This window comes from Diabrotica virgifera, chromosome 1, assembly GCF_917563875.1.
Source record: "Diabrotica virgifera virgifera chromosome 1, PGI_DIABVI_V3a".
NCBI lineage: Eukaryota > Metazoa > Arthropoda > Insecta > Coleoptera > Chrysomelidae > Diabrotica > Diabrotica virgifera.
Genome location: NC_065443.1, coordinates 306,936,634 through 306,962,303, shown reverse-complemented (window position 1 = coordinate 306,962,303; position 25,670 = coordinate 306,936,634). Strand labels below are relative to the sequence as shown.

General features: G+C 32.5%; 2 protein-coding genes across 3 annotated transcripts in view; both read right to left on the bottom strand.

The window, feature by feature from the left end:
• Nucleotides 1–25,670, bottom strand: part of LOC126885982 (acyl-CoA Delta-9 desaturase-like) — a 70,837-nt gene that overhangs the window by 27,001 nt on the left and 18,166 nt on the right. The window contains exon 1 of one of the 2 annotated variants that reach the window (XM_050652821.1): nt 6,484–6,533. The exons of the other annotated variant lie outside the window; for it this stretch is intronic. The gene's annotated coding sequence lies outside the window, so the exon portion shown is untranslated. Of the gene's footprint in view, nt 1–6,483; nt 6,534–25,670 lie in introns of those variants that run through there. 2 annotated transcript variants of the gene reach the window in all.
• LOC126885976 (acyl-CoA Delta-9 desaturase-like) overlaps nt 7,060–25,670 on the bottom strand; it is a 36,845-nt gene continuing 18,234 nt past the window's right edge. Inside the window, exons 4-5 of the mRNA XM_050652814.1 lie at nt 24,786–24,968; nt 7,060–7,570 (exon numbers count right to left, since the gene is read on the bottom strand). Of these exons, the coding sequence (XP_050508771.1) occupies nt 7,183–7,570; nt 24,786–24,968 (571 nt within the window). The 3' untranslated portion in view covers nt 7,060–7,182. The remainder of the gene's footprint in view (nt 7,571–24,785; nt 24,969–25,670) is intronic.

The following is a 25,670-nucleotide window of genomic DNA, read 5'->3' as shown; positions in this document are numbered from 1 at the left end:
AAAAACATCAATAGAGCCACGTTCAGGCAGATAAATACAAAACACAACACAATTAAAAAGGCAATAGTCTATTTCAACAGCACTCACTTCAAAATTATATTTCTCAGATTGAGAACATATATTAGAACGTTCCTTCCAAACCACACCCTCTTTCACATAGATTGAAGACCCTCCATGTTCCCCTTGGTCACAGCAGAAAGATGAAGCCAGAGAAAATCCATTTATATGGTGTAGTCCTAGTTGTTCTTTAGATTTCCAGTGCTCAGTTAAACAGACACATACATTATGTAGACCTTCGCACTGCAGGAAGAACTCTAGTTTTTCAATGCTTGTTGATACACATTGTATATTTTGATGAAGTAAGCCAAAACTTTTTTGATTGATAGTTGAAGCATTTTTACCAAATGTGTCAAAATTAGGAGAATTGAATACTTCTAACTTATCCAATTTAAAACCAGTCTTCTGACTAACATTTGGGATATTTAATAATGTAATATCTGGATCAAAAACTAAGCTTCTTCTGTCTGTTTTTTTCTTGTGGTAAAAAAACGGCTTACAACAGCTCTGTGAGGCCAAACTTCGGGATTCATGGCCTTGTTGAAGTTCCCTGAACATATATTTACTTTGAACGATGAGTAAATTGTTGGATGTTTCGATTGAATCATTTCACATGTTGCTTCAGGAAAATTCACTTTAATTAACTCGGTTAGAGAGTCAGTTGTAGTTCCTTTATTGATTCTTGTAACATGTAGAGTTGAAATTTTTGGAACACCCTTAACCTCATAACGCTATTTCTATTGCTACCTACTATAATTTTTCTTCGTCCGTTAAACTGATGTCGTCTACGCCTAATAGTTTTCCATTCTTGATCATTTTCTGCTTCATTTGTAGGTATTGCATCGTTAGTAGGTTCTTCGTCCTCTACTAAATTAATGAATTGTCAGTAAGAACAATATTGAACACGAAACAATCTACGTTAGTAGAAAAGCTTTATAGTCCAGGGTAATAAGGATTTTCTCGGGACACTCAAAGATCCAGGTAGCTGACTACTTTTTTAGTTATTGTGGACCTATAGGAAGAAAACCTACTTGTTTCCTACCTATACCCCGTCTATGGAAGGGACGGAGCAATCACGTGAATAAATCAAGATATTTCTTCAAAATACCTTAACCCACGCCCTTTTACACAATACCGATAACAAGGTATTCGGTATTGCTGTTATCGGTATTGTGTACAAAGGCGTGGGTTAAGGTATTTTGAAGGAATATTGTGATTTATTCACGTGCTTATTCCGTCTATTGGATAGACGGAGTATAGAGTTCGCGTCCGTTTTTTAATTATTAACAATTTAGTGCAAAAATCGCGATTTTTTCGATTTTTTGCACTCCATTCAAAAACTAAATAGTTGACATAAAAATACAAAATTCGGTTTTTTAGAACATTGAAAAACCTTCAAAATGCCGATTTTTTAATGCTAAAAAGTTAATTTGTTGCTACGCAAACTGCAAAGTAAGTGAAAATCGTTATTTGTTAATAACTTTTACTAAAACTACCTTAGAACTTTAGTGTTTCACCTAAAGTTGGATATTGGGGTACTTAAGAAACCCTCAAAATTTGAGACTGATCCGTTAATTAGTTTAAGAGTTATTCTATTTGTTTATCCCAAAGAGACCTTTATTTTGCAATAAGATAAGACAGGAAATAATGAAGATATAGCAAATCTGAGTAAGCCAAATGAAAGTAGAAGAGTGATAGTAACAAAATGTATTAAAAAAAGATAAGTAATTACACTTTTATAAAAAAGAACTTTTTTAGAATAAAACGTTTTTATTACTTATAGGAGAGAATATAAAATAATTTGACGATATAAAATGCTTAAAATTCCAAAAATTACACTATAATAAAAAAGTACTTTTTATAATACCACGGTTGTTTAAAATGGTATAATATATAATATTTATATATAATAGTTAACTTCTAAAATATGAATTTTAAGTATATCAACTTTAAATTAATTATTAAAAAAATTAAAAAAAGATACGCAACATGCGTGTTCGAACTAGGGAACTCTCGATCTGCAGTCTAATGCAACTGACCCACCATCAATTTGGAGATATCGATTTATTCCCGTACTTTAAAATATCATTGCATTAGTCACATTTTTAAAATAGTTTGAAATAAAAAAATCGATTTATCCATACAGGGTGATCGATTAGTGGGGTAAAGCTCCGTAGATCCGTTATAGTAATAGCAATAAAAGTTAATAAGAAAAATCGTAAATACCTTTGATTACAGATTGATAATCGGTAATCGTAAATTGTCAGTTTTAGACAATTCAGTTAGTTAGTTAGTTATCTTTATTCCACAAAATCACAAATTTACAATAAATATAATTTTAACAAAAATATTTGTACAAGAACAATATGTGATTTTAGCCTAAGCGTTGGAACCGTCTAGATCATTAAAATTTATTAAAAAGAATTCATCCAGACTATAAAACATATTGACCTAACAATTTTTAAATTTTTTTTTAAACTTACATATTGAAATTAATCCCAGTGGGCAAATGGTTGTATACTTTAATACCGAGGTACAATGGACCATTTCGAGTACGTCTATAATTATAATTGGGAAGAATTATATCTTGCCTGCGTGTATTGTGACTGTGTATATCAGAAGGTTTTAACAATTCATGTCGTTTTCTATGTATAAGTAGAGACATCTTATAAATATAAATATTAATGAGCGTCATTATTCCATGATCTTTGATTTCAGTCATGGCTTACCTAAAATTTGGATAGATTTAGACCCGTAATTAATAATTTAATCTGAAAAATGAAAAAATTGCGAAAACCAATAAATTTAGACATAGGGAATGTTATATAAAAATTAAATTACCGTAGTAGTACTTTTCGATAGTAATATAAAAAAACATGGTGTTTCATTTAAAATTACTGAGAAAATAATGTACTTGCGTTTTGACTCACCCTGTATTCAATATAATGAAAAATAGCAATACCGATCATTTAGGAAAATTTTGAGAATAAATAAAAAAATATGGCATTAATAAACCATTGCCGTTGTTCTTATTTTTATTTATACAGGGTGTTAAACTTGTTACGATTTTCATATAAAATTAGTTATAACTTTGTCAATACCCTGTATAACATACTAAACCTTTATATTTTTGTAATGGAGAAGTTAAGAAGATTTCGAACATAAAATAAAATACAGGGTGTTCTATTAAAAAAACATAATTTTTATCTGCCACTATGTAGTTGAACACCCTGTAACATTCTAACTAATTTTATAATGTGAAGTTCAAAGTTGGCTACAACTTTTTTCTTAACTTTTATCGCTATCCATTAATGTAACGGATCTACGGAGCTTTACACCACTAATCAATCACCCTGTATAATACAGTCGAACCCGCTTATTAGAATACCGGTTATAGGAATATCCCAGTTTAAGGAATACGAATTTGAGGTACCGAAACAGTTTTACTAGACACTAATGATCGGTTATTAGAATATCTCGGTTATAGGAATACTTTTGCTTGACACGAAGGCTATTCCAATAAGCGGATTTTACTGTAGCAGTTAAATATTGCATTGTTAGCTAGTTATAAGCTATTCTGAAAATTTCAGGTACATAGGTAGCCTAGAAGTATTTTTAAAATGGATTACAAAATTTGCGGAGACCGTGAAAACAACCAAGCCAAGTATATAAAAACGTTTTAAAAAAATAATTAACAAAGTCAAAAATCCTAACGCCAAATTTTTAAAATTTTGTAGTTTATAAACATTTAGAATAACTTTAAAAATGTTGTCCGTGGAAACAGTCTTTTTATGTATTCGAAAAGATAATATTTTAACACGAATTTTCAAATAAAAAAATTTAGCCTGGGCTCATTTGGGACAAAGTAAGCCATATGTTTTTTTTAATTCACAGCTAATTTGTTTATAATAATTAAGGAGTCTCATTAATGCCATTTTGAAGAAGGGAATTTGTATTTTTTCTTAAAAAATTTGCACTAACATTATTCTTTCACAGCACTCTCAACGATTTTTCAAAAATTTGGTGCAAACGATTACTAGGGGGAACTTACAAATCCAGCGAGTTAAAATACCGAAAAAGCAATTTCAAATGAATATAATTTGCTGTATCTCCGGATCAACTCAATGGATTTTGATCTTTCTTTTTTTAATTGGTATGTAATTTTTACGTATATTACAAATATGCAATTTGTTTATAAATTTATTAATTAATAAACAGTCTAATTTGTTTAAACATTTCCTGAAAAAATAATTTTTTTTACAAAAATCTATTTTTTTAATCATGGTATCATTAATGATCACAGAAAAAGTTAAAGTACACTTTAATAAATAAATGATTTTTATTAGATAATTATTTATTGAAGATAATTTATTTATTAAAGTATACCTTAACTTTCTCTATGATTAATAGGGATAGTATAATTAAAATCATGGATTTTTGGGAAAAAATTATTTTTTCAAAAATTGTTTAAACAAATTAGACTGTAATTAAGTATTTTCTATGGGAAATAAGCCACAATTTTACTAAAAAAATGAATTTATTAACGTTTCGAAGCCCAAAGTAGAATGCAGTAGGATGTGGTTACCCACACTGAAAGAGGAAGTCAATAGAAAGAAAATACCACGATTAGTAAGTCAATAATATATCGAGTTAGTACAAATTTTATATTTCAGTATTACTTATTGTATATCTATGTATTATTAATATTATTTATAATTTAAACATATTAAAGTCAGAATTTGGTATTAGTTTTTTGAAGGTAAATTAAACGTAAGACCAAATACTTACGATGTCGGGATAGTATCACGAGGTTTTTTCCTGGTTTTTCCCTCGTGATTTACTATGGAATCTCTAACGCGAGAATTTTACTGTCATCGTTGCATTTGGTTGTCTTTTTAAAGACAGATCACATGCTATGATTTTTTTGCGAGGGATATTCTTGAGTTGGGATTGATTTCATGTAATCGAATGAACTATCTTTTAGTTAAGTCGTCCCAGGAACGCAACTCATAAATATTGGCGATATCATTTTAAAGTCTTCTACTTTAAAATGTATAATATACGTCTGAATTGCTAATATAAATGAGTGAGATTAAATAAATTATTAGAAGAATTTTTTACTTAACAACAACATTTTTGTTTATTTTAATAGTAATTTGTATTTTGACAACGAAACCCGATTTGGGCTTCGAAACTTAATAAATTCATTTTTTAGTAAAATTGTGGCTTATTTCCCATAGAAAATACTTAATTATAAAAATGCCACAAGAAAATAGCTTCAGAACAAAATTAGACTGTTTATTAATTAATAAATGTCTAGACAAATTATATATTTGTAATGTACAGAAAAATTACATACAAATTAAAAAAAGAACGATCAAAATATATTTAGTAGATCCCGAGATATAGAAAATAACAGTAGTTTTAGATTGCTTTTATTAGTTTTTGATCTCGTGCATTTGTCGGCTCCCAGCTCCCCCTTCACTTACCACGACTAGTTACCAGTTAAACTACATTTTTTAAAATTCGTGTAAAATACCAACTTTTCTAATATGTAAAATGACTTTTTCTACGGACAATATTTTTAAAGTTATTCTAAATGTTTTTAAACTACAAAATTTCACAAATTTGGCATTAGGGTTTTTGACTATATTAGATAATTTTTTATCGTTTTTTAGTATATTTTGATAGTATCAGTTTTCTACTTTGATTTGGAATATCATTCAGAGTTGCCCTATATTCATTATTTTCTGTGGTATGTTATTGCAAAATAAAGGTCTCTGGGATAAACAATTAGAAAACTCTTAAACTAATTAATGGATGGGTCTCAAATTTTGAAGGTTTGTTAAGTACACCAATTCCCAACTTTGGGTGAAACACTAAAGTTCTGAGGTAGTTTTAGTAAAAGTTATTAACAAATAAAGATTTTCACTTATTTTACAGTTTGCGTAGCAACAAATTAACTTTTTAATTTTCAAAAATCGGCCTTTTGAAGGTTGTTTATGTTCTAAAAAATTTAATTTTGTAATTTTATGTTAACTATTTAGCTTTTGAAAGGGGTGCAAAAATCTAAAAAATAGCAATTTTTGCACTAAATTGTTAATAATTCAAAAACGGACGCGAACTCTAGGCAGGAAACGGGTAGGTTTTCTTCCTATAGGTCTACAATAACTAAAAAAGTAGTCAGTTACCTGGATCTTTGAGTGTCCCTAACATGGTCTATTTCTAGTTTATTACCCTGATCTAAAAAGAGAACCGAGGAGAGGATGCTTGTCCTGGTTACAAAATTAAAACAGTGGAGTGGAGAACAACAATAGACCTCCTCAGGACCGCTACAGACAAAGTGTAAAATGGGCTGTGATAAACGCTAATGTACTTAAAGAACGAGGCACACGAAGAAGAAAAAAAGTAAATTATTTACTTTACCTTAATAAAACGCCAGTGAGCGCTGTGACTTTTTTCACAAGACTAAAACGGAACCTATAGAAGTTACCAAATCGCTTAAAAAAGCTATTTTATCTCAATAGCCAAAAAATCCATTATTATAAAACAATGGAAAATAAACTAAGTTTACTTAATTCCATGTTAATTTAATCCATTTACTTACAATAGTTTTTAGGAATATTAAAAAAATTTGACAATTGTGCACTTTATTTGCGTCATTATCTCGTCATTTGCGGAATATAGTTGGACATTTAAATACTTCTTACTCGTGAACTCCTTAATGCCCTGAAACTTCTGAAAAAAGACTTCATCATTCTGAACGCTGATCTCGATTTATCTATCTTCTTCTTCTTTAAGTGCCATCTCCGCGGCGGGGGTTGGCATTCATCATAGCTATTCGTATTTTAGAGACGGCTGCTCTAAAAAGTTCATTTGATGTACATCCGTAAATAATAAATGATCTGTGCGATTACGTCTGTTTTTTACTTCATTCAAATTGAAAATAAATTAGCACAATCATTTTAAATTTTTTTATTGATATCAAGTAAAACTATCGAGTAAAAAGACATGTCTTTTTATTTATTTACCTATAAATTAATATACAGTCGGTATTCGTTTCTGAAAGATCTAATACAAAGTTTTTAATGTACAATAATATTATATGGTAGTGTTTTTATTTTGCTAGCTACTTTTGAATGTTATGGTAGCGTCTTTAATATCCTCAACTTTCATATCTTTGTCATCCCAGCCCCAAACGAAACCTTCATCTTTTGTCGTAGTATCTTGGTGATCTTTCGCATTACCATTTTGCAAAGGAACTTTACCATGTTTATATGATCCATCTCCTGTTCTGGCCACTCGTTTCCTAACCATCTCCGGGGACACTGTCTTGAGGTCGTACGCTTGGCCAAGATAAGCCATTAGATCCAAAAATGCAGTGGTTCCGTTCAAAGCATAGTTACCAAGTTCAGCAGCTTTGTAGTCCCATGGGAAGGTATGGTGATAATTATGCCAGCCTTCTCCTAAGGTAATGAGCGCAACAGATGGATTTTCTACGGGATTGATAGAGCTGTAATACCAAAAAAAAAATAAAATAAATATAAAAACTAACAATACACTCAGTTGCAAAAAAATCGATTCATTCCTTATTTCTTGTTTATTTGAATTTGTATAATTGTAGAGACATTAAATTACGTATGTAAATTTAGACGTACGAGAAATAAAATAATATATTTAATATTTAGTGCAGTCACTGAGGGTTTTCACTTCCGATTTCGTTGAACCTTTTTTGAACATCGATTTTCATAAAAATTGGTGAGTAATTAGAGGATACCTCAAGGAACAAAGTTGACATGATGCCAACTTGGCTTTTACCCTGGGGTGGATGCCACCCCTTCTGGGGGGTGAAAATTATTTCATTAAAAATAATACCACAAATCGATAGAGGGACAAATTCTAAGCAAAATTTGTTATATAAACTTATTAATATAAATCAATTCTTTTTGAGTTTTTAAAGATCAAAATTTTATTTTTTCGTAAAAAAATGCACGCTTTAAAGCTGTTATTCACGTATAACTCAAAAACTATAAGCTTTTACAAACAAGTTATTATTACCAAAATTAAAGATAATAAAAAATTGAATACAATCCTCATTTAAAGAACTACACTAATGTTAATTCAAAATGAGTTATGGGTAATTGAAGGTATATTTTTTTCGACGAGTACGCAAATCTAAGTATTCAGGCTTAAATAATGGGGAAAACGATGCATTTTATAAAATATACCTACTAAAAACATCAAAGTACTTCGGAGTACCTATCAAACGAGCTTCAGAAGAAATTCATACCATCAAAATTAAGCAAATTATGATGAAAATAACAGAACCCATTCGATTTTTTTTTGGAAAAACTGAAAAATAAAGCATACGCCATTTCCACAAATATTAAAATATATAGAAATCCTTACCAGAATTTCTTTATATTACCATAAGTAATGATTTCAAGAATTTTGACCGGTTTAGAATGCATATTTATGAAAAAAAGATATAATTCTAAAAAATTAAAATTTTTCAAATTATCGTAATTTTCATTTTCAACGAAAACTTTTCGTTTATAAATTTGCAAAAGTTTGTGTATTATTGCGTTGCCGCCCCTGCAATACTTAGAGCAGGTGTATCGATGGATTCTTATGTAGTTTTACCTTCTGAATCCAAATCTGAAAACGGCATTTCGATATCTCTAACCGTCTTCGAGATAATCGACCTCAAAGTCTAGAATGTGACGTCACAATCCGGTTATTTCTTACCGACGCACTAAACGTCAGCTCAAATGGTTGATTAGGAAGTAGGCTACTTTTTTTTAATCTCAATTTGTTCAGCAAAGCATAGTTTATTTACATTTGAGTTTGACACTTCGTGAATGTCAAACTAAATTTTAAATTAAATATTAATAGAACATCAATGACATTTGATAGTGAATTTAATTATTATATAAAATAAATTAGATGTTCAAAAATACAATTTGAGTATATTTTAAAAGCAATAATTTATTAAGTAGGTATATATTTACGAGTATACGGCCTACTCTTTATAATAAATGGACTGTTCCATTTGTTATGAAATTAAAATACAGGGTGTTCAGAAACTCTACCGACAAACGGAGGTTCCTCAGATAATTTTAAGACAATTTAACCCAATTCATCTAGTCCGAAAATGCTTCCTAAAGAAGCTAGAGCTATTTGAAGATGGCGTCTGGTAATTAGTTTATCTTAAATATCTCCAGAACGCTTCTATTTAGAAGAACGAAAATTGGTACACATATTTATCTTCCAGGGATAAATCGATTTCATTGTTTGCAAATTTCTAGCACCGGTCATAGGCGTTCGTTTGGGCAGGGCATCAGTTATGTTATCGCATAACTTTTTTGTTTTCAATTTTTAAGCACTTTTGAGTCTGGATTATTAAAATGTAAGGTATTATAGTACTAAAATGTAGTCTTACTTTAAGTCGATAGGATACACCGTTTTCTAGAAAAATCGATTTGAAAATTTTTCGTTTGAATATCAAAAAAAAATTTAAATAAAAAAAATATTTAGAAAAACCAAAATTGGTACATTTATTTATATTCCAGAGATAAATCGATTTTATTAATTGTGAATTTCTAGTACCGGTCATATGCGTCCGTTTTGGGTAGATCAACGGTTATTTAATCGCATACCTTTTTTGTCTTTAATTTTTAAGGAGTTTTGACACTAGATTATTAAATTATGAGGTATTCTAGTATTTAAATATACTCTTGCTAGAAGTTGGTAAAATACACCGTTTTTTTTTAATTTTCAGAAAATTTTTCAAATTCAGGAAACGAAAAATTTTCAAATGGATTTTGTAAAAAACGGTGTGTCCTACCGACTTAAAGCAAGAGTACCTTTTAGTACTAGAATACCTCACAATTTAATAATCCAGTATCAAAAGTGCTTAAAAGTTAAAGACAAAAAAGTTATGCGATAAAATAACCGTTGCCCCACCCAAAACCACCACCCAAAGTCACCATAGATGGAATCGATTTATCTCTGGAAGATAAATATGTGTACCAATTTTCGTTTTTTCTAACTAAAAGCGTTAGGTATTTAAGAAAAACTAATTACAAGACGCCATCTTGAAAGAGCTCTAACTCCCTTAGGAAGCATTTTCGGACTAGGTGAATGTGGTTAAATTCTCTTAAAATTATCTGAGGAATCTCCTGTCATCGTTTGTCGGTAGAGTTTCTGGACACCCTGTATAGTCGGTTCGCTAAACTCGACACAACTGGCTAGTGATTTTAGTAGGTAATTTTTTTGTTTTTTGCGAATTTTGCCAAAATTGACAAAATTACTAATTATTTAGTAATTATTAACTAATTAATAATTATTTTTTTTGCCAAATTGGCAAAATTATTAACTTAAATCACAGTACTGTATCATCGGCGTACCTGATGTTGTTCACAATTTTTCCATTGACTTTTATGCCTTCTTGTGCTTCATCTAGAGCTCGTGCAAAAATTTCCTCTGAGTACAAGTTGAATAATGATGGTAATAATATACAACCTTGTCTAACTCCTCTTTGGATGCTTAAGATTTCATTATCACCCACTTCGGTTCTAACAGAGGCGTTTTGATTCCAGTAGAGTTCACGTATTGTATTAATGTCGTTTGGATCCAGGTTCTTTTTTTGCAAGCATCCCATTAGCTGATTATATTTGACTTTGTCAAAAGCCTTTTCATAGTCTATAAAGCACAAGTAGACATCTTTTTGTTGATCCCGACACTTTTGCATGAGAACAATGAAACTGAACAAAGCCTCTCGAGTGCCCATACCGTTTCGAAAGCCAAATTGTTCCGGACCCATATCTTCTTCGCATTTTTTGTAAATTCTGTTATGGATAATTTTTAGAAATAGTTTCAGAATATGGGGATGAGACTTATTAATCGAAAGTCGTTACATTTTTTTTGGTAGTTTGATTTAGGTACAGGTACAAACGTAGACGTTAACCATTCTTGTGGAATTGTACCAGTCTTGTATATACTATTGAAGAGTCTTGACAATAGTTCTAAATTGTTTTCTTCCAAAAGTTGTATAATTTCACTATGGACGTAGTCAGGTCCAGAGGCTTTTCCGGTTTTCATATTTTTTAAGGCGTATTTTATTTCTGATGTTAAGATTGGCAAGTCGTTATTTTCTATGTTTGTTTGTCTATCACTATTTATTGTTCTATTGTCTGAGAATAGGTTTTGTATGTTTGTTCGCCATTCAACGCTTATTTCTTCTATTGTGGTCAGGACTATATCATCCGTGCTTGTTATTGTGCCGCCGCAGCCTGCCGAGCGTTTCTGATCCCACACATTTCTTTAATTTTCTTATGGAGAAGTCTATCATCATGTTTATTCTGTAGGTCTTCTATCTCTTCGCAAGTTTCTGCAAGCCACTTTTCTGTTGCTTCCACTATCATTTTTCTTATTAATCTTTGTATTTCTTTATATTTATTCCAGTCTTTTTTCTTGTGTTGTCGTCTCACATTCATCATTTCTAATATTTCATTAGTTATCCTTGGTTTCTTGCCTCTTTGATTTGTGGGTTTAAGGTGGTCTTTAGCTTTTAGAAATACAGTCTTAAGTTCTCTCCATATTTGGTTTAAGTCGTCGGATTCTTCTGATAAATCAGTTTTCTTTTGTCTGTTTTTAAGTTCTCGACATTTGTGGTTAAGTTCTTGTGATATCTTCTCTTTTGTTTCTACGTTCTTGAGTAAGCTCATGTCTGATGTCTGTTCTATCTTCTTCCTTTTGATGCTTTTTAATGCATTTTTAAATTTAGCGACAAGCAAGGTATGGTCGGAAGGGACATCTGCACCGGGGTAAGTTTTTGCGCTTTGTATGCTATTTCGGTATCTCTGGTTGAACATGATGTATCTAATATATTTGGTTTCTGACGCAATTTTTATCATTGTCTTGCGGCGATTTTCATGTGTACAGTCTGCGCGCAGGTAATTTGAACCATGTATTCATAATAGTAATATTCTGTTCTTGACAAAATTGAAACAGCCTATCGCCTCTTTCATTTCGCTGACCTAATCCATGTTCCCAATGATATTCTCAGATCTACCTTTTCCCACTTTCGCATTGAGGTCTCCCATTATTATAGTTATTTCGTGCTTTTTTGTAAGCTGCATCAATCCTTGTAGGTCTCCGTAGAACTCTTCTATTTCAGTGTCGGGTTTATCAATTGTTGAAGCATATACCTGTATGATATTGATGTCGATTAGACTTCCATGTAATTGTAGAAGTAGCATACGATCCGAGTGGTAGATCACATTTTTAATGCATTTTCCTATACCTTTGCTTACTATGATACCAACGCCATTCCAGTGCTGTCTTTGATGGTTACCTGAGTAGTATATTGTCTTGTTGTGTCAATTTTCATTGTTCCTTAATTAGGCCACCTCATCTCACTGATGCCAAGAATACTAATGTCAAGTGTATTAATTTCTTGGATGATGTTGTGGATTTTGCCGGCTTCAAACATACTGTTGACATTCCAGGTTCCAATTTATGTTGTTAGTCTATTTTTAACTCTTTTCACTTTCGGGTGGGTCCTAGCTTTCTTCGCGGGGATTCTTAGCTCCCCGACCATCTAAGTTCTGCCACGGACTGGGGGCCAATTGTACGGTTGTTCTTTGCATGGTCATTATTCTAGGGAAATCTGACGATCTTTAATGTAGTGGTTTCCCGTTGCCTTCTACATCTTTATGCCGTTGACCATATATAGGTTCATCCGCCTTTGGCCGATTTCTCAACCCCAGGACAAAAAGGGCCCTACAACTTACTAACTCATCCGCCCGAAGCTCTTGGTCAGTTAGTGGGGGATTGCTTATACCGGCAATCATTCGGTAAGTGAGAATGTAGTAGAGAGGAATATAGTGACCCGTCTGCCCTCGGAAACCTAATAGCCATTTGGGGTCGTAAGAACAAGAGTTAGCCAAGAGAGGCTGATAGGAAGGAATAAAGACATTTCACTTAAGGCAAGTTGAAAAAGAGTGAAATGTGAAGGCCCTTATGACGCGCCAGGTGCGCTTCATAAGCGTATGAGTATTAATACACTTTGTGTTCCCGCTCATACTTCGGGGTGTTGACTACAGACTGTATGGCTCTTCCAGCATGACATAGCATGAAGGGTAGGGTGCATGTCATTTTTTTTACAATGTAAACACCCCAACTCCATGGCCTGACCAATGATATTTAACCAAATTTTGGTTTTTCAAATCAAATATTTTACCTTTTTTACTATTTCTGTAGGGTACAAAATAACCAAGATAGAAACGTTTAAATCTTAATTTTGCTGCGAGAACCATGTAGCCGGGGCCATTTAACGTTTTATTTTTAAAAAAGTAAGGGGTTTCAAAAATTAAATTCAACGTGGTTTAAAATCCCGTAGTAATAGCTTTCAAATGGTTTTTAGGTGAATCTGATATCTCAAAATTAACGGAGTTATTAAAAAAAATAACATTTTTTGGAAAAATTTTTAAAATATGTTTTTTGAAAAATTTTTGGAGCATAAATTTTTATGCTATCAACTTGTTTCGGGGACTTATTTGATAGATATTTTTAAAAACTTTGACAAATTATGTTTAAATAAGTTTATGTTATAAAATGCATCATTTCCCGTTATTTACGCTTGAATACTTAGATTTGAGTAGTCGCCGAAAGCAATATACATACAATTACATATAACTCACTTAACATTAAAAGGTTTTTCTGATAAGGAATTTGTTTAATTTTTTATTCGCTTCAATTTTGGTAATAACTTTTTTGTAAAAACTTATAGTATTTCAGTTATTTATAAAAAAGCGGATAAAAATATGCATTTTTCTCACGAAAAATTAAAATCTTTAATCTTTAATAACTCAAAAAGTGTTGATTTATTTCAATAACTTTATATAACAAATTTTGCTTAGAGTTAGTCACTCTATCGAATTTTAGGGTTATTTTTAATAAAATAATTGTCTCCCTCGAGTAGGGGTGGCATCCGCCCCCAGGGTAAAAGCGCAAGATGGCACCATGTCACCTTTGTTCCTTGACATATCGTCTAACAACTCACCAATTTTCATGCAAATCGATGGAGGTTCAAAGAAGTCGGAGGTAATAGTTCATATCCACCTTCAGTGACTGCACTAATTGTTTTTATATTTTTTAAAACAATTTTCAGGTAATTCAGGTTTTTTCAAATTTTTTTTTGTGACAGTAAGTAGATATTTATTGAGTGTTGTTTTTAGATTAACAATCATACTAGTATAATGATTTTATTTTCAAAACGTGTTATATTTTTAGTTAATTATTGTCCTTTCTACATGTCTCTAACTCTACATGTCTCTAATACTGCAAGAGCGGTGACTTTAATTCAAGATAGTCGTAGCCAATAGCCAATATTATGCAGCTGAGATGTTAGGTGTTAGTAGATCTGCGGTTCAAAGAGCAGTTCGGCGGGCAACTTCCGAACAAGATGATCGATTTCTAGTCTCATCATGTTTGCGAAATCGGCATCTAACTGGAGTTGAACTAGAAAATCGTCTGAGCGAAGTAAAAAATGTGGATGTAAATGGACAGTAGGAAAAGGGCGAAAAAAAAATTTTTTTGCGATGGAAAAGACAATTGACAAAACTTTTGAAAAATTGTTAACAGAAGAAAAAATTTTTTATTTCGAAACGAAAATGTAATATGTAGCTCACAAAAGTTGCCTAACACAATATTTAGTATTTTAGTAAAATTGCGTTGGAATAAAAATATTTTCTGCCCCCCCAAGGCAACTATAAATTAGAAAAAATACATTAATATGCGAATTTCCTTTGTAAGGAAATGTAATACCTTATAGAACTTGAATAAATAAATTCGGTTTAAATTGGAAAATATTTTGTTTTTACAAGGTAATTAAGAATTTTACTTAAGAAAAGTATGATAAAACATTAAAACACGAAAAAATGAACACAATGTCGTTGGTAATATTTTCCAAATCTATCTTTGTCATACAACGCACTCAGTATAATAGAATATTGTCAGCATATTGTCAGTCAGACAGTGACAATTATAAATATTTGACATGGCATGGGAATATTTTGAGTTGTTCATTAAATAATATTAGTGTATTTGATAAATAATAATTGATTTAAGACATGAACTTAATAAAAAGTTATTTATTCTTTATTATTTATGGAAGATCAAAGCAGAGAATACACCAGGATATATTCCGTGATCGAAGTATTTTGTTGTTGTTTTGTTGTTTTGTTGTTCAAAGATGTTCAAAATTGTAAGCGTTTCATAGTAACAATATATTATTAAAAAATCACTTTAGCACTTTTTCTCTTTTCTCGATTAATTATTAGTTTTTGTTGTACAGTAGATAAATTATTACAATCACTGAATGCATAGTTAGTGAAAAAATTATCATATTAATTAATTGAATTAATGATTAAGGCAATTAATTATACAAGTAACAGTTATCCAAGAACATTCAAAAGCCATCTTTAAAGTTAATAATGACATTGCCGATCTAAAGTTTACATATCCATACCAGTGAGAATTTTACTACACGCAATTTTCCGTGTCGACAGAAAAAGTAGGGATAGCAGTAAAATATTTGCGAATTATGTACCGATGGCCTTTAAATAATGAATAATAGAAGAAATCTCATCAAAACGAAAAAGGCATCACTTATAAAGATTTTCGTAGTTCTCAACTAATTCTTTTGATGATTATATTTTATTTTTATTTAGTTACATCTAATACCGCGTCCTCAGTGGTAATTTTTTCGTGTGTATTGAACTGATGGTTCGTCGTAAGAACTAGCGTCGCAAATTTTTACCAGTTAGGACGCGGTGCTGAAATCATTTGATCTTCGCTCGAAAACCGACAACCGGTGGAGCGTGTGCGTTGTGTGCGTCGAAAATTCCTGCGTTCGATTTATACGACGAACACGTCCACATTAGCAAAATTTACCTCGAGCACGCAAATATTTGAGACGAACAGCTGGTTTCGAGGACGCGGCATAAGACTTTTCTTTATTAAAATTATTTTAAAACAAAACTAATAGCATGCACTCGCCGAAATTTTACACATTGTCCAGATATGCTTTCAATCACATTTTGAATAGTTTCTTGATCTAATTGTTCCCATTCTTCCACGAGAACTTCCTGGACATATTGTAGGTTTCTTAGTGGCTTCCCGAGTGTATCCCAAATGTGTTCAATGGGAATTCTCTGGGCTCCTCGCAGGCCATTCCATAACCTGAATATTGTTGGTAGTCAAATAATTTTGTTCACTCCTGGACACGTGCGGTCTAGTAATACCTTGCTGAATGATAAATTCTGGACCCATATTTTCAGCAAATGGGACAACATGGGGTTTAATAACTTCGTTAATGTACCGCTTTGCTGCCTCTCCCCGATTAACTACTAGGTCAGAGCGGCCAATTAAAGTTGTTCCATCTCAAACCATAATAATTGTACCTCCGACAAAAGTCTGGGTTTCTTGAATTGTGGACTCCAAAAAGCGCTCGTCTGGTCTTTTCCAGACTCTAAGACGTCCATCAATATGATTTAAAAGAAATCTGGAATCGTCAGTAAACATTACGTTACTCCATTGTGCCATGTGTTCCTCAATGGTACAATTCATATGTTCTTCAGTAACATAATATATAAAGAAAATAACCCTTCGCTAACTAATAAGTACACCGACTGGATAAGCTTCAGACAAATTCTAGAAGAAACAATTAATTTAAACGTTTCTCTTAGAACCGTAAAAGACATTGAAAAAGAAGTTGACCAATTCAATAAAGACACCCAAAGAATATCTTGGGAATGTACTCCAGACATCAAAAGACGCCTAAAATTATGCAACTACCCGGCAGAAATTAGAACGCTGGTATACGAAAAACAGAAAGCAAGACGAAAATGGTTCCAAAATACAGCTCCTTAAGATAAAACATTTTTAAAAATGGCACCCAACAACTAAAAAGAGAGATAAAAGAATTTAAAGAACAATCCATTAGGACCTACTTAAACAACCTAACGAATGAAAGATCTACATAATACTCACTATGGAAGGCAACCAAAGTATTAAAAAGACCAATGATGCAAATACCACACATAAAAAAGAAGACGACACTTGGACTAGAAGCAGAGAACAAAAATCAGAATGCTTTGCTAACCATCTAGAAAAAATATTTCAACCGCATCAACAACAACAAAAAGAAGAAGCATTACAGAGCAATCATTTGCCAGGAGAAGAGAACATAATGCTAGTAACTGTAGAAGAAGTCTTCTTCTTCTTCTTCTTCGCGCGACTAGGATTACTCCTGTTTGTCTGCCTCTTATTCTGTTTCAGTTGTTGTTGACTGTACATTGTCTTTCCACCTTTTCGGCGGCCTTCCAACGGGTCTTCTGCTATACGGCTTGTTTTTTTACAGATGTTCACCAATCTATCTGCCTCCATTCGGTTTACATGTTCGTTCCAGTTTTTCTTTCTTGTTTTTATCCACCTGTTAATATTTTGAATTTTGCATCCTTCTCGTATACTCCTGTTGCTTTGTCTGTCTCTTAATGATATATTAAATTGGAAAAGACTGCATGACTTGTACACACTTCTAAATAGGTCAAAACGGCAAACAGGTGTATGTTTTCAAAAAACTTTTGATAGTGTGTAAAAAATATATTTTATATCAGCTAAAAATCAGCTGATATAAAATATATTTTTTACACACTATCAAAAGTTTTTTGAAAACACACCTGTTTGCCGTTTTGACCTCTTAATGATATGCCCGCTATTGATCTTAATACTTTCATTTCGATATTGTTGATTTGTTGTTTCGTCTTTCTTGTATCGGTCCTTGTCTCCGCTGCATATGTTAGGATAGGTCTTACTGTTGTCTTGTATACTTTTATTTTGCTTTCCGTGGTCATATATTTGTTTCTCCATATGGTTTCTCGGAGACAACCACTTACTCTTGCCGCTTTTGTTGTTTGTGTTGTGGTCTCTGTTCTTATATTCCTGTCACTAGTGATCTCTACTCCTAGGTAATTGAATTTCATTACTTGCTCTACAATTTTGCCGTTTATTTCTAACTTGCATCTACGCGGCTCTTTACTTATCACTATACATTTAGTTTTTTCTACTGATATTCTCATATTAAGTTTATTTGCTGTGATATTGAAAGTGTGGAGCTGCCTTTGTAGGTCATCGTCGTTATCAGCAATTAGTACTGCATCATCGGCATAGCATAGTATCGTGATTTTATGCGCTCCCATGTGGTATCCATGTCGTTTTCTTACTTCGTGAATTATTTGATTCATCACCATATTGAATAACAATGGACTGAGCGAGTCTCCTTGGCGGATTCCTCCTTTCAGTTCTACGCGTTCTGTTTCTCCTGTTGACAGTATAACTCTGGTCTTGTTGTTCTTGTTAATTTCATTAATTAACCTTATTATCTGATGGTCTATTTATTCATCTTGTAATAAATTTAAGATATCATTTCGCCTCACCCAGTCAAAAGCACTCTTTGAATCTACAAAGCACATGTATGCTGGTTTTCCATATTCAATATACTTTTCTACTATTTGCCTGATAATAAAAATTGCATCTATTTTGTGCTGCGGTTCTTCCGAAAGCCTTCTTGTTCATCTGCCGTATTCGATTTTTCCTCGATTTTATCTTTTATGACTGCCGTCAACAATTTTAATGTGCTGTTCATCAGACTAATGCCTCTATAATTTTCAGGATTTTTCGAGTCTCCCTTTTTGAGTATCGGTAGCAGGAGACTTTCCTTCCACTCCGCTGGTACTACTCCGATATTTATTATATCGACAAATAATTTTAGGAGCCATTTGAGTAGTGTTCCTCCTCCATATTTTAGTAGTTCATTATTTATCTTATCAGGACCAGGTGCTTTTCTATTTTTTAATTTTTTTATTCGTTCTTGTAGCTCTTCTTCTGATATTAGTAATCTATCGTGGGTTTCATTAATGTTTATTTCTCTGTTCTCTTCTTCTCCTTCTCGATATAATTTCGTGAAATGCTCAGTCCATTGTGTCTCCGTAATGTTATCTATCCGTACAAATTCATTCATTTCTGTTTTTTGTCTCCTTATCATCTTCCACACCTTTTTCTGGGATCCATAGAGGTCGTATTCCATATATTTGGTAAATTTCTCCCAGTGTTCTTTTTTGATGTTATCTATTTCTTGGTTTACTCTATTCCTGATTGTCACGTAGTCGTCTCATGCCTCCGGTGTCTACACTCTTTTATATGTTACGAAAGCTTGTTTCTTTTGATTTGCTAGTGCTTTCACCCTTTCGTCGTATCATGGAGTTTTGTATTCCCGTTTATTTCTGTTGACTTTTCTTTTACCTACAGCTTCTTCTGCTGCTTGTAGGATACTTTTTCTAATAATTTTCCAGGTTTCTTCTGTATCTTTTTTAGTCTCTAGGTTATGGCTGTTTAGCTTTTCTGTTAGTCTGTTTTTATACAAGTTTTGTGTCCCTTCGTCTTCTAAGCTTTCTATGTTTAACTTTTCTTCGACTTTTGTATTTCGCTTGCGTTGTGTGTTGATTTCTATATTTATTTTCCCTAGTATCAGGCCATGGTCGGATCCTACATTGGCGGACGATAGAGTGCGCACATATATTATATCCCTGGGGTGTATTTGTCTGTTTGTTATAATGTAGTCAATGATAGAGTTACGTCCTCTTGTATCTGACCAGGTGATCTTATGCTCTATTGGATGGTCAAAGTATGTGTTGTTAATTCGGAGATTATTCAATAAACAAAGTTCTAGGAGTCTTTCTCCGTTGTCGTTGAGCGTTTCTTCGGTAAATCTTTGTATAACTCCAGCCACAGGTATGTTGCCGACTCTGGCGTTTAAGCCGCCGAGAATTATTGTTTTACTACCGGCTATTGTAGTGTCCAGTAGATCTTGGAGCTGTCCATAAAAAGCATCTTTTTCTTCCTTGTTTTTGTTGTTATCTGGGGCATATATATGGATAATATTAAGTGTCCTGTGGTGAAGTTTAAGGCAAATCAGCATCATGTGTTCGTTGATGTATCTTATTTCTTGAATGCCGCTGCTATATTTATTGTGCATTAAGAGGCCTACTCCTGCCTGTGCTCGTTTGTTTTTATCTACTCCGCTGTAAAGAAACATACATTTGTTCTTATTGACATTTCCTTTCCCTTTTTTTTTGTTCCATTCACGGCACATATATCAATGTTCTGGAGCTCCATGAAAAAGAATGAAGGAAATTGCTCCATGGGAAGAAGAGAAAATGTATTTTTTTAACGTATACCGATTTTGAACTTTGAGGGTTACATTTTCTCCAACCTAATTTTTGATTGGAATTTTGCTATTTTTGGCAATTTTAACACGTATTATCGATAGTTTTTATTACAATAATATATGTTATGAGTATTTGAAAGATATGAAAATTGGTGTAAACAAAGAGGACAAAAACAAGAAGGTGATGGTTTAAAAATTATGATCCTTTTGTTTATATCTTTGCCGTAAATTCCAGTCAAATTTGACCGGTTGTATCTCAGGAACCACTTGCCATAATTAAACGTTTCTTCTTTTAAAAGAAGCGTCCTGTCCCGATTTTTCGAATACCGTTTTTAGAATTTAATTTAGTTTAATACTTCCCGAGATATTTTATTTGTTTATAAGCCAAAAAATTGTTTATAATTTTAAAAAATCCCTGAGGCCGCTTAGATAGTCCAATTTCAATTCTGTAAAGTACATTAGAGAGGTATAGTGTCTTTTTATGAAAAAATCATAGTTATTCTTATGTGTCATAATTATTGTCGCTATTATAGTGACCGTAAATTTTAAATTTACAATTCAATTGTTGCTAAACTGTTCATTCAATTTCAATCGGCTTCTGTAATTATAATATCTACAAAAAGGGCTTTTACATTTCCAACTTAGTTAATTATTGATTAACAATTACTTATCTAAAATTTTAGTTGAAAATTAAAGATTTTGTTGGAAAAACCCGCTTTTTCCGGGGAAAGTTTTTGTCGACGTGAATCGAGAAAAACACGTTTCTATGCAGAATTTAATTGCGGTGAATTTTTATTTGAGTGTTTTTGGTATAAAGTTAAAATCTTTGGAGTTATAGAGCAAAAATTGAAAAAGACACGATTTTTGGGCGCCATTTTGTTTATAAAAAAGTAGCACACTATTTGCGGACTTTGCATACCTATATTATTAATACATACAATAATTAGATTCAATTCCAGCAATAAAATTGCTGGTAAGTAACTTTTTCTTGTATTTTGCTAATTAGCCCAGAGTATCAATTATAGACCAACTCTACAGAGTCACCGATATTATAGAAAATACACTAGAGGAAAGAAAAGTTTGTTCAGCTTTATTCTTAGATGTTGCCCAGGCATTTGATAGAGTTTGGCATGAAGGACTATTTCATAAATTAGAGACTATTCTTCCAAAATCATACAGACATAATTAAATCGTAATGAACTGATAGATATTTCAGAATCAAGCAAGATGATGCTTATTCTGAACTTAAAGAAATAAAAGCCGGAGTCCCCCAGGGTAGCGTATTGGGCCCGGTCCTATATCTCCTTTATACATGTGATCTACCAGAATTGTATACCTACTGTTTACCTACCTTTACCGACGACACCGCCATATTAGCAGTAGGTAAAGATAACGTATAAACAGCCAATAAACTACAAAATGCGATGAGCAAATTCCAAAAATGGACTAAGACGTGGAAGATTACATTGAATGAAAGCAAATCAGTACATGTTTGAATGACAAGGCATTCCTTATGCCAACACAGCCAAATACCTGGGCTTAACTCTAGACAAGAAGCTTCGCTGGAAAGTCCATGTAAAGAAAAAGAAGGAATAATTAAATATCAAATATAAAAAATTGTACTGGCTACTGGGAAGATACTCAGGGTTGTCAACGTATAACAAGATGCTAATCTACAAACAAGTTATAAAACAAGTATGGACGTATGGTATCCAACTATGGGGATGTACAAAAAAGACAAACTTGAAAATAATACAAACTTTTCAAAACAAAGTATTAAGGGGCATAGTTAACGCACCCTGGTACATCCGTAATGCCGACCTCCACAAGGATCTACGAATGCAGCTCGTAGACAAAGAAATCCGAAAACACGCAGAAAGTCATGAAAAAAGACTTCTCCACGAAAATATTGAGGCCATCCAGCTCCGGACAACTCAAACCAGAAAAGAAGACTGAAGAGGACCAAACCAAACGAGTTGGTGTAGTGTGCGACAAAGCTAATAGCGGAGCATTGCGCGACTAGTGTGCAAGCAACGTGTTGGTGTAATGCGTGATAAAGTGAAAAGCAGCGCTTTATGTGATAGTGCGCAAGCAAAAAGTGCGCCAGTAATAATAAACACAACGAAGAAGACATCAAAGGGTGACTCTTAGATATTAAGTAGTTAGTAAGATAGGATAGATAAAAAGTTACTCATTGGTCAAAGACCAGATTGTAGCACTTAGCAAATAAAACAAAATGTTCTTCAGCAAATAAGCGTCTGAGTCTACGATGTGCAGGGGTCAAAGGAGGTACTCTAGCTGGCCTTCTTGCATTCAACTCATATTCGTGAAGCCGATTACGTACAGTTCGAGTGTTTACTCTTATACTCGTAGCTTCTATAAACTCATTTTGTAGCGTTCGCGCGCCCAGTGCTTCGACGATATCTGACGGCCCATAGTTGTAAAAGTCGATCCTCTCTAACTGTAGTCGCCATTTAATCCGGTCAACTTAGACATCAAAATAGTTGGCAAGTAACAAAAATTGCAGGATAGCCAAATTTCGGTAGAGAGCTAGGGTTTACCATAACAAATAAAGTTTTAAATATCCCCATCGATCCCATGTGTGCAACAAAAGTTATTCGGGGTCAAGGATCAAAATTTGAGATTTTTTGGATTTTTCTCGAAAACAGTAAGTTTTCTCAAAGAAAACCTCAAACCAAAGTTGTAAATCTTAACATTCTCTACAAAATAGTCCTTTCGATTTTTTTCCTAAGAGTTACCATTCCTGAGATATCGCGATTTTAAGAGTTACATTATACATGATATGCACATATTATAAGCAACGTATATACATATCAGGCACTTAAGACAAGTATAAATGCCTATTTGTTTCTCTTTTATATAATATATTATACTATTCTGAAAATATTTCTTCAAAAGATAATCAGTCCCAAACTGAATTTCCTCTATCCACATGGCCTTGAAAACATTTGGCTATACCATTGTTAAAAAAAAGAACAGATTGTCTATTCTAAACAATGGCTACAGTATTTTCTGTAGGTCTTTTTCATATACATACCTGTTTCTTTTAGTGCTAAAGGTTCAGTTTAAATGAATATAAGTACTTATTACAAGCGTCTACTTTGGAACATCCAGCAAGAAGAAGAGGAAGAAGAAGACATCGAAGACGACTTGACTGTTGAAGTAGACTTTCAAAAATATTAATCTGATTAAAATATCTAAAGAAATAAAAATAATGGTTAATCCAATATAATCAATAGCATTATCAATAATCAATATCAATAATAAGGTAATATCTAGAATTTGACCCGTATTTTTTCTTTAAATTATCCTAAAATTCTCAAAACACTTAGGCCCGGTACTTTATGTCTCCGTTAACAGCCGGTTAGTTAACCGGGGTTTAATCGGGACCTCTTTAGGGTCTCTTGCGTTGTAATAAATGCAATTATAATTATTATTATACTTATTTATAATAATACTTGTAATTGCATTTATTACAACGCAAGAGACCCTAAAGAGGTCCCGATTAAACCCCCGCCCCGTTAACTAACCGGCTGTTAACGGAGACATAAAGTACCGGGCCTTATTGGAGTAGGCCTACACCTACAGGAGAAACCACGGTAAAAAAACGCGCCGAGTACGCTTAATACCTCACAGGTGGTGTGGAAAAGTGTGCATATCATATATAATATGACTGTTAGAATCGCTATATCTCAGGAGTGGCAACTCCTAGGAAAAAAATCGAAGGAACTATTTTTGTAGAGAATATTAAGATCTACAACTTTGGTTTGAAGTTTTTTTTGATAAAACTTACCATTTTCGAGAAAATTGAAAAAATCCCAAATTTTGACTTTTGACCCCGAATAACTTTTGTTGCACACATGGGATCGATGGGGACTTTTAAAACTTTATTTGTTATGGTAAACCCAAGCTCTCCACCAAAATTTGACTTTCGGGCAATTTTTGTTATTTCAAATGTCTGTATAGACCGGGTTATTTATACAATACGTATGAGGTTGTCTTGTAATAACTTCATACATTTCATGTCTGCTCCAGTTAACCCTAACTTTGAATTAAAGTTATTGCACTAGAAATTATTTGAACCTGTGTGAGATACACTGCGCCTTCGGGGCCTTCCAAACACATCAAAATATATCATTATTTCTTAAAAACAAAATTCTAAAATATAATTAAGTTTTGCTTTTTTATTGAATACATACAGGAAAACGAGGATAAGAAACTAATTTTTTTCTTTCATTTATAAAAACTATATGTCTACTGGGTGAATGTACATATTTAAGATCCTACCTAATGAAATAAACAATTTACATTCAATTAAGTTAGTGGCTCCTTTTTCGTTCTGATCAGTGTATAATCAAATGCATTCAATACGATGTTATTGCATTTGTAGTTATATTTTTATAGTTATACTAACCTATCATAGGGTCTCCATCCCCAGAGATGAGCCGCACTGTTAACGGACCAAGTGAAATTTAAACCGAGTAAATGTCTTATATTGGAGACTAATAAAGAGTTTGCGAACGTCTCGCCAAAAAGGTACATGGTACATATTGCTGGTAAAATATAGGCCATAAGTAAAGCTAATCTTCCATAATACCTACAAAAAATACCCCTACATAGAAAATAAATAATAAACAATATATTTATTATAAAAAAATAAGTAAAATCCTTTACAAAAATCCACAAGGAAAAAGTTTTCCTGTAGTTGGCTGTATACCATATAATACAAAAGAAAACGTATAAAATCCTTTATAAAAGGTATATATTTAAAATTCCCTAAAAAGAGCTACATCACAGAACTAGTTTTCGATTGGTTGACCAATAATCATCAGCTCTTACCTAAAATGAATATAACCTGATAAAATAATGCAAAGGTTTTTAAAAATTTTGACTACGGTTAAGAAAAGTTGTAGGTTATACTCACGTGATTTAACATGCTAACCACCAAAGTACAATAAGTACATATTATAAAAATATGTGGGTAAAAACCCTTTAAAAGTAGTCCGTCAACGAAACATAGATGAAATATACGAACTAAAGCATGGATGTTCAAAATATTCCATGTACTATGCTCTAGGTACCATTTGAGCTCTAAGCTGACTTGTTCACATGATGACAGTATCGTAGCAAGAGACGACGACATGGAGACTCCTGAACGATGACATGACAGAAGTGATAGTTCCACAGAAAGTTAAAAATTTAACCTGTCATATTTGAAGACTATGGTGTACAGCTTGTTAAATTAAGAAATATAACAACAATCACTTCACTGTGATGAATAAACAATTAAAATAAACTA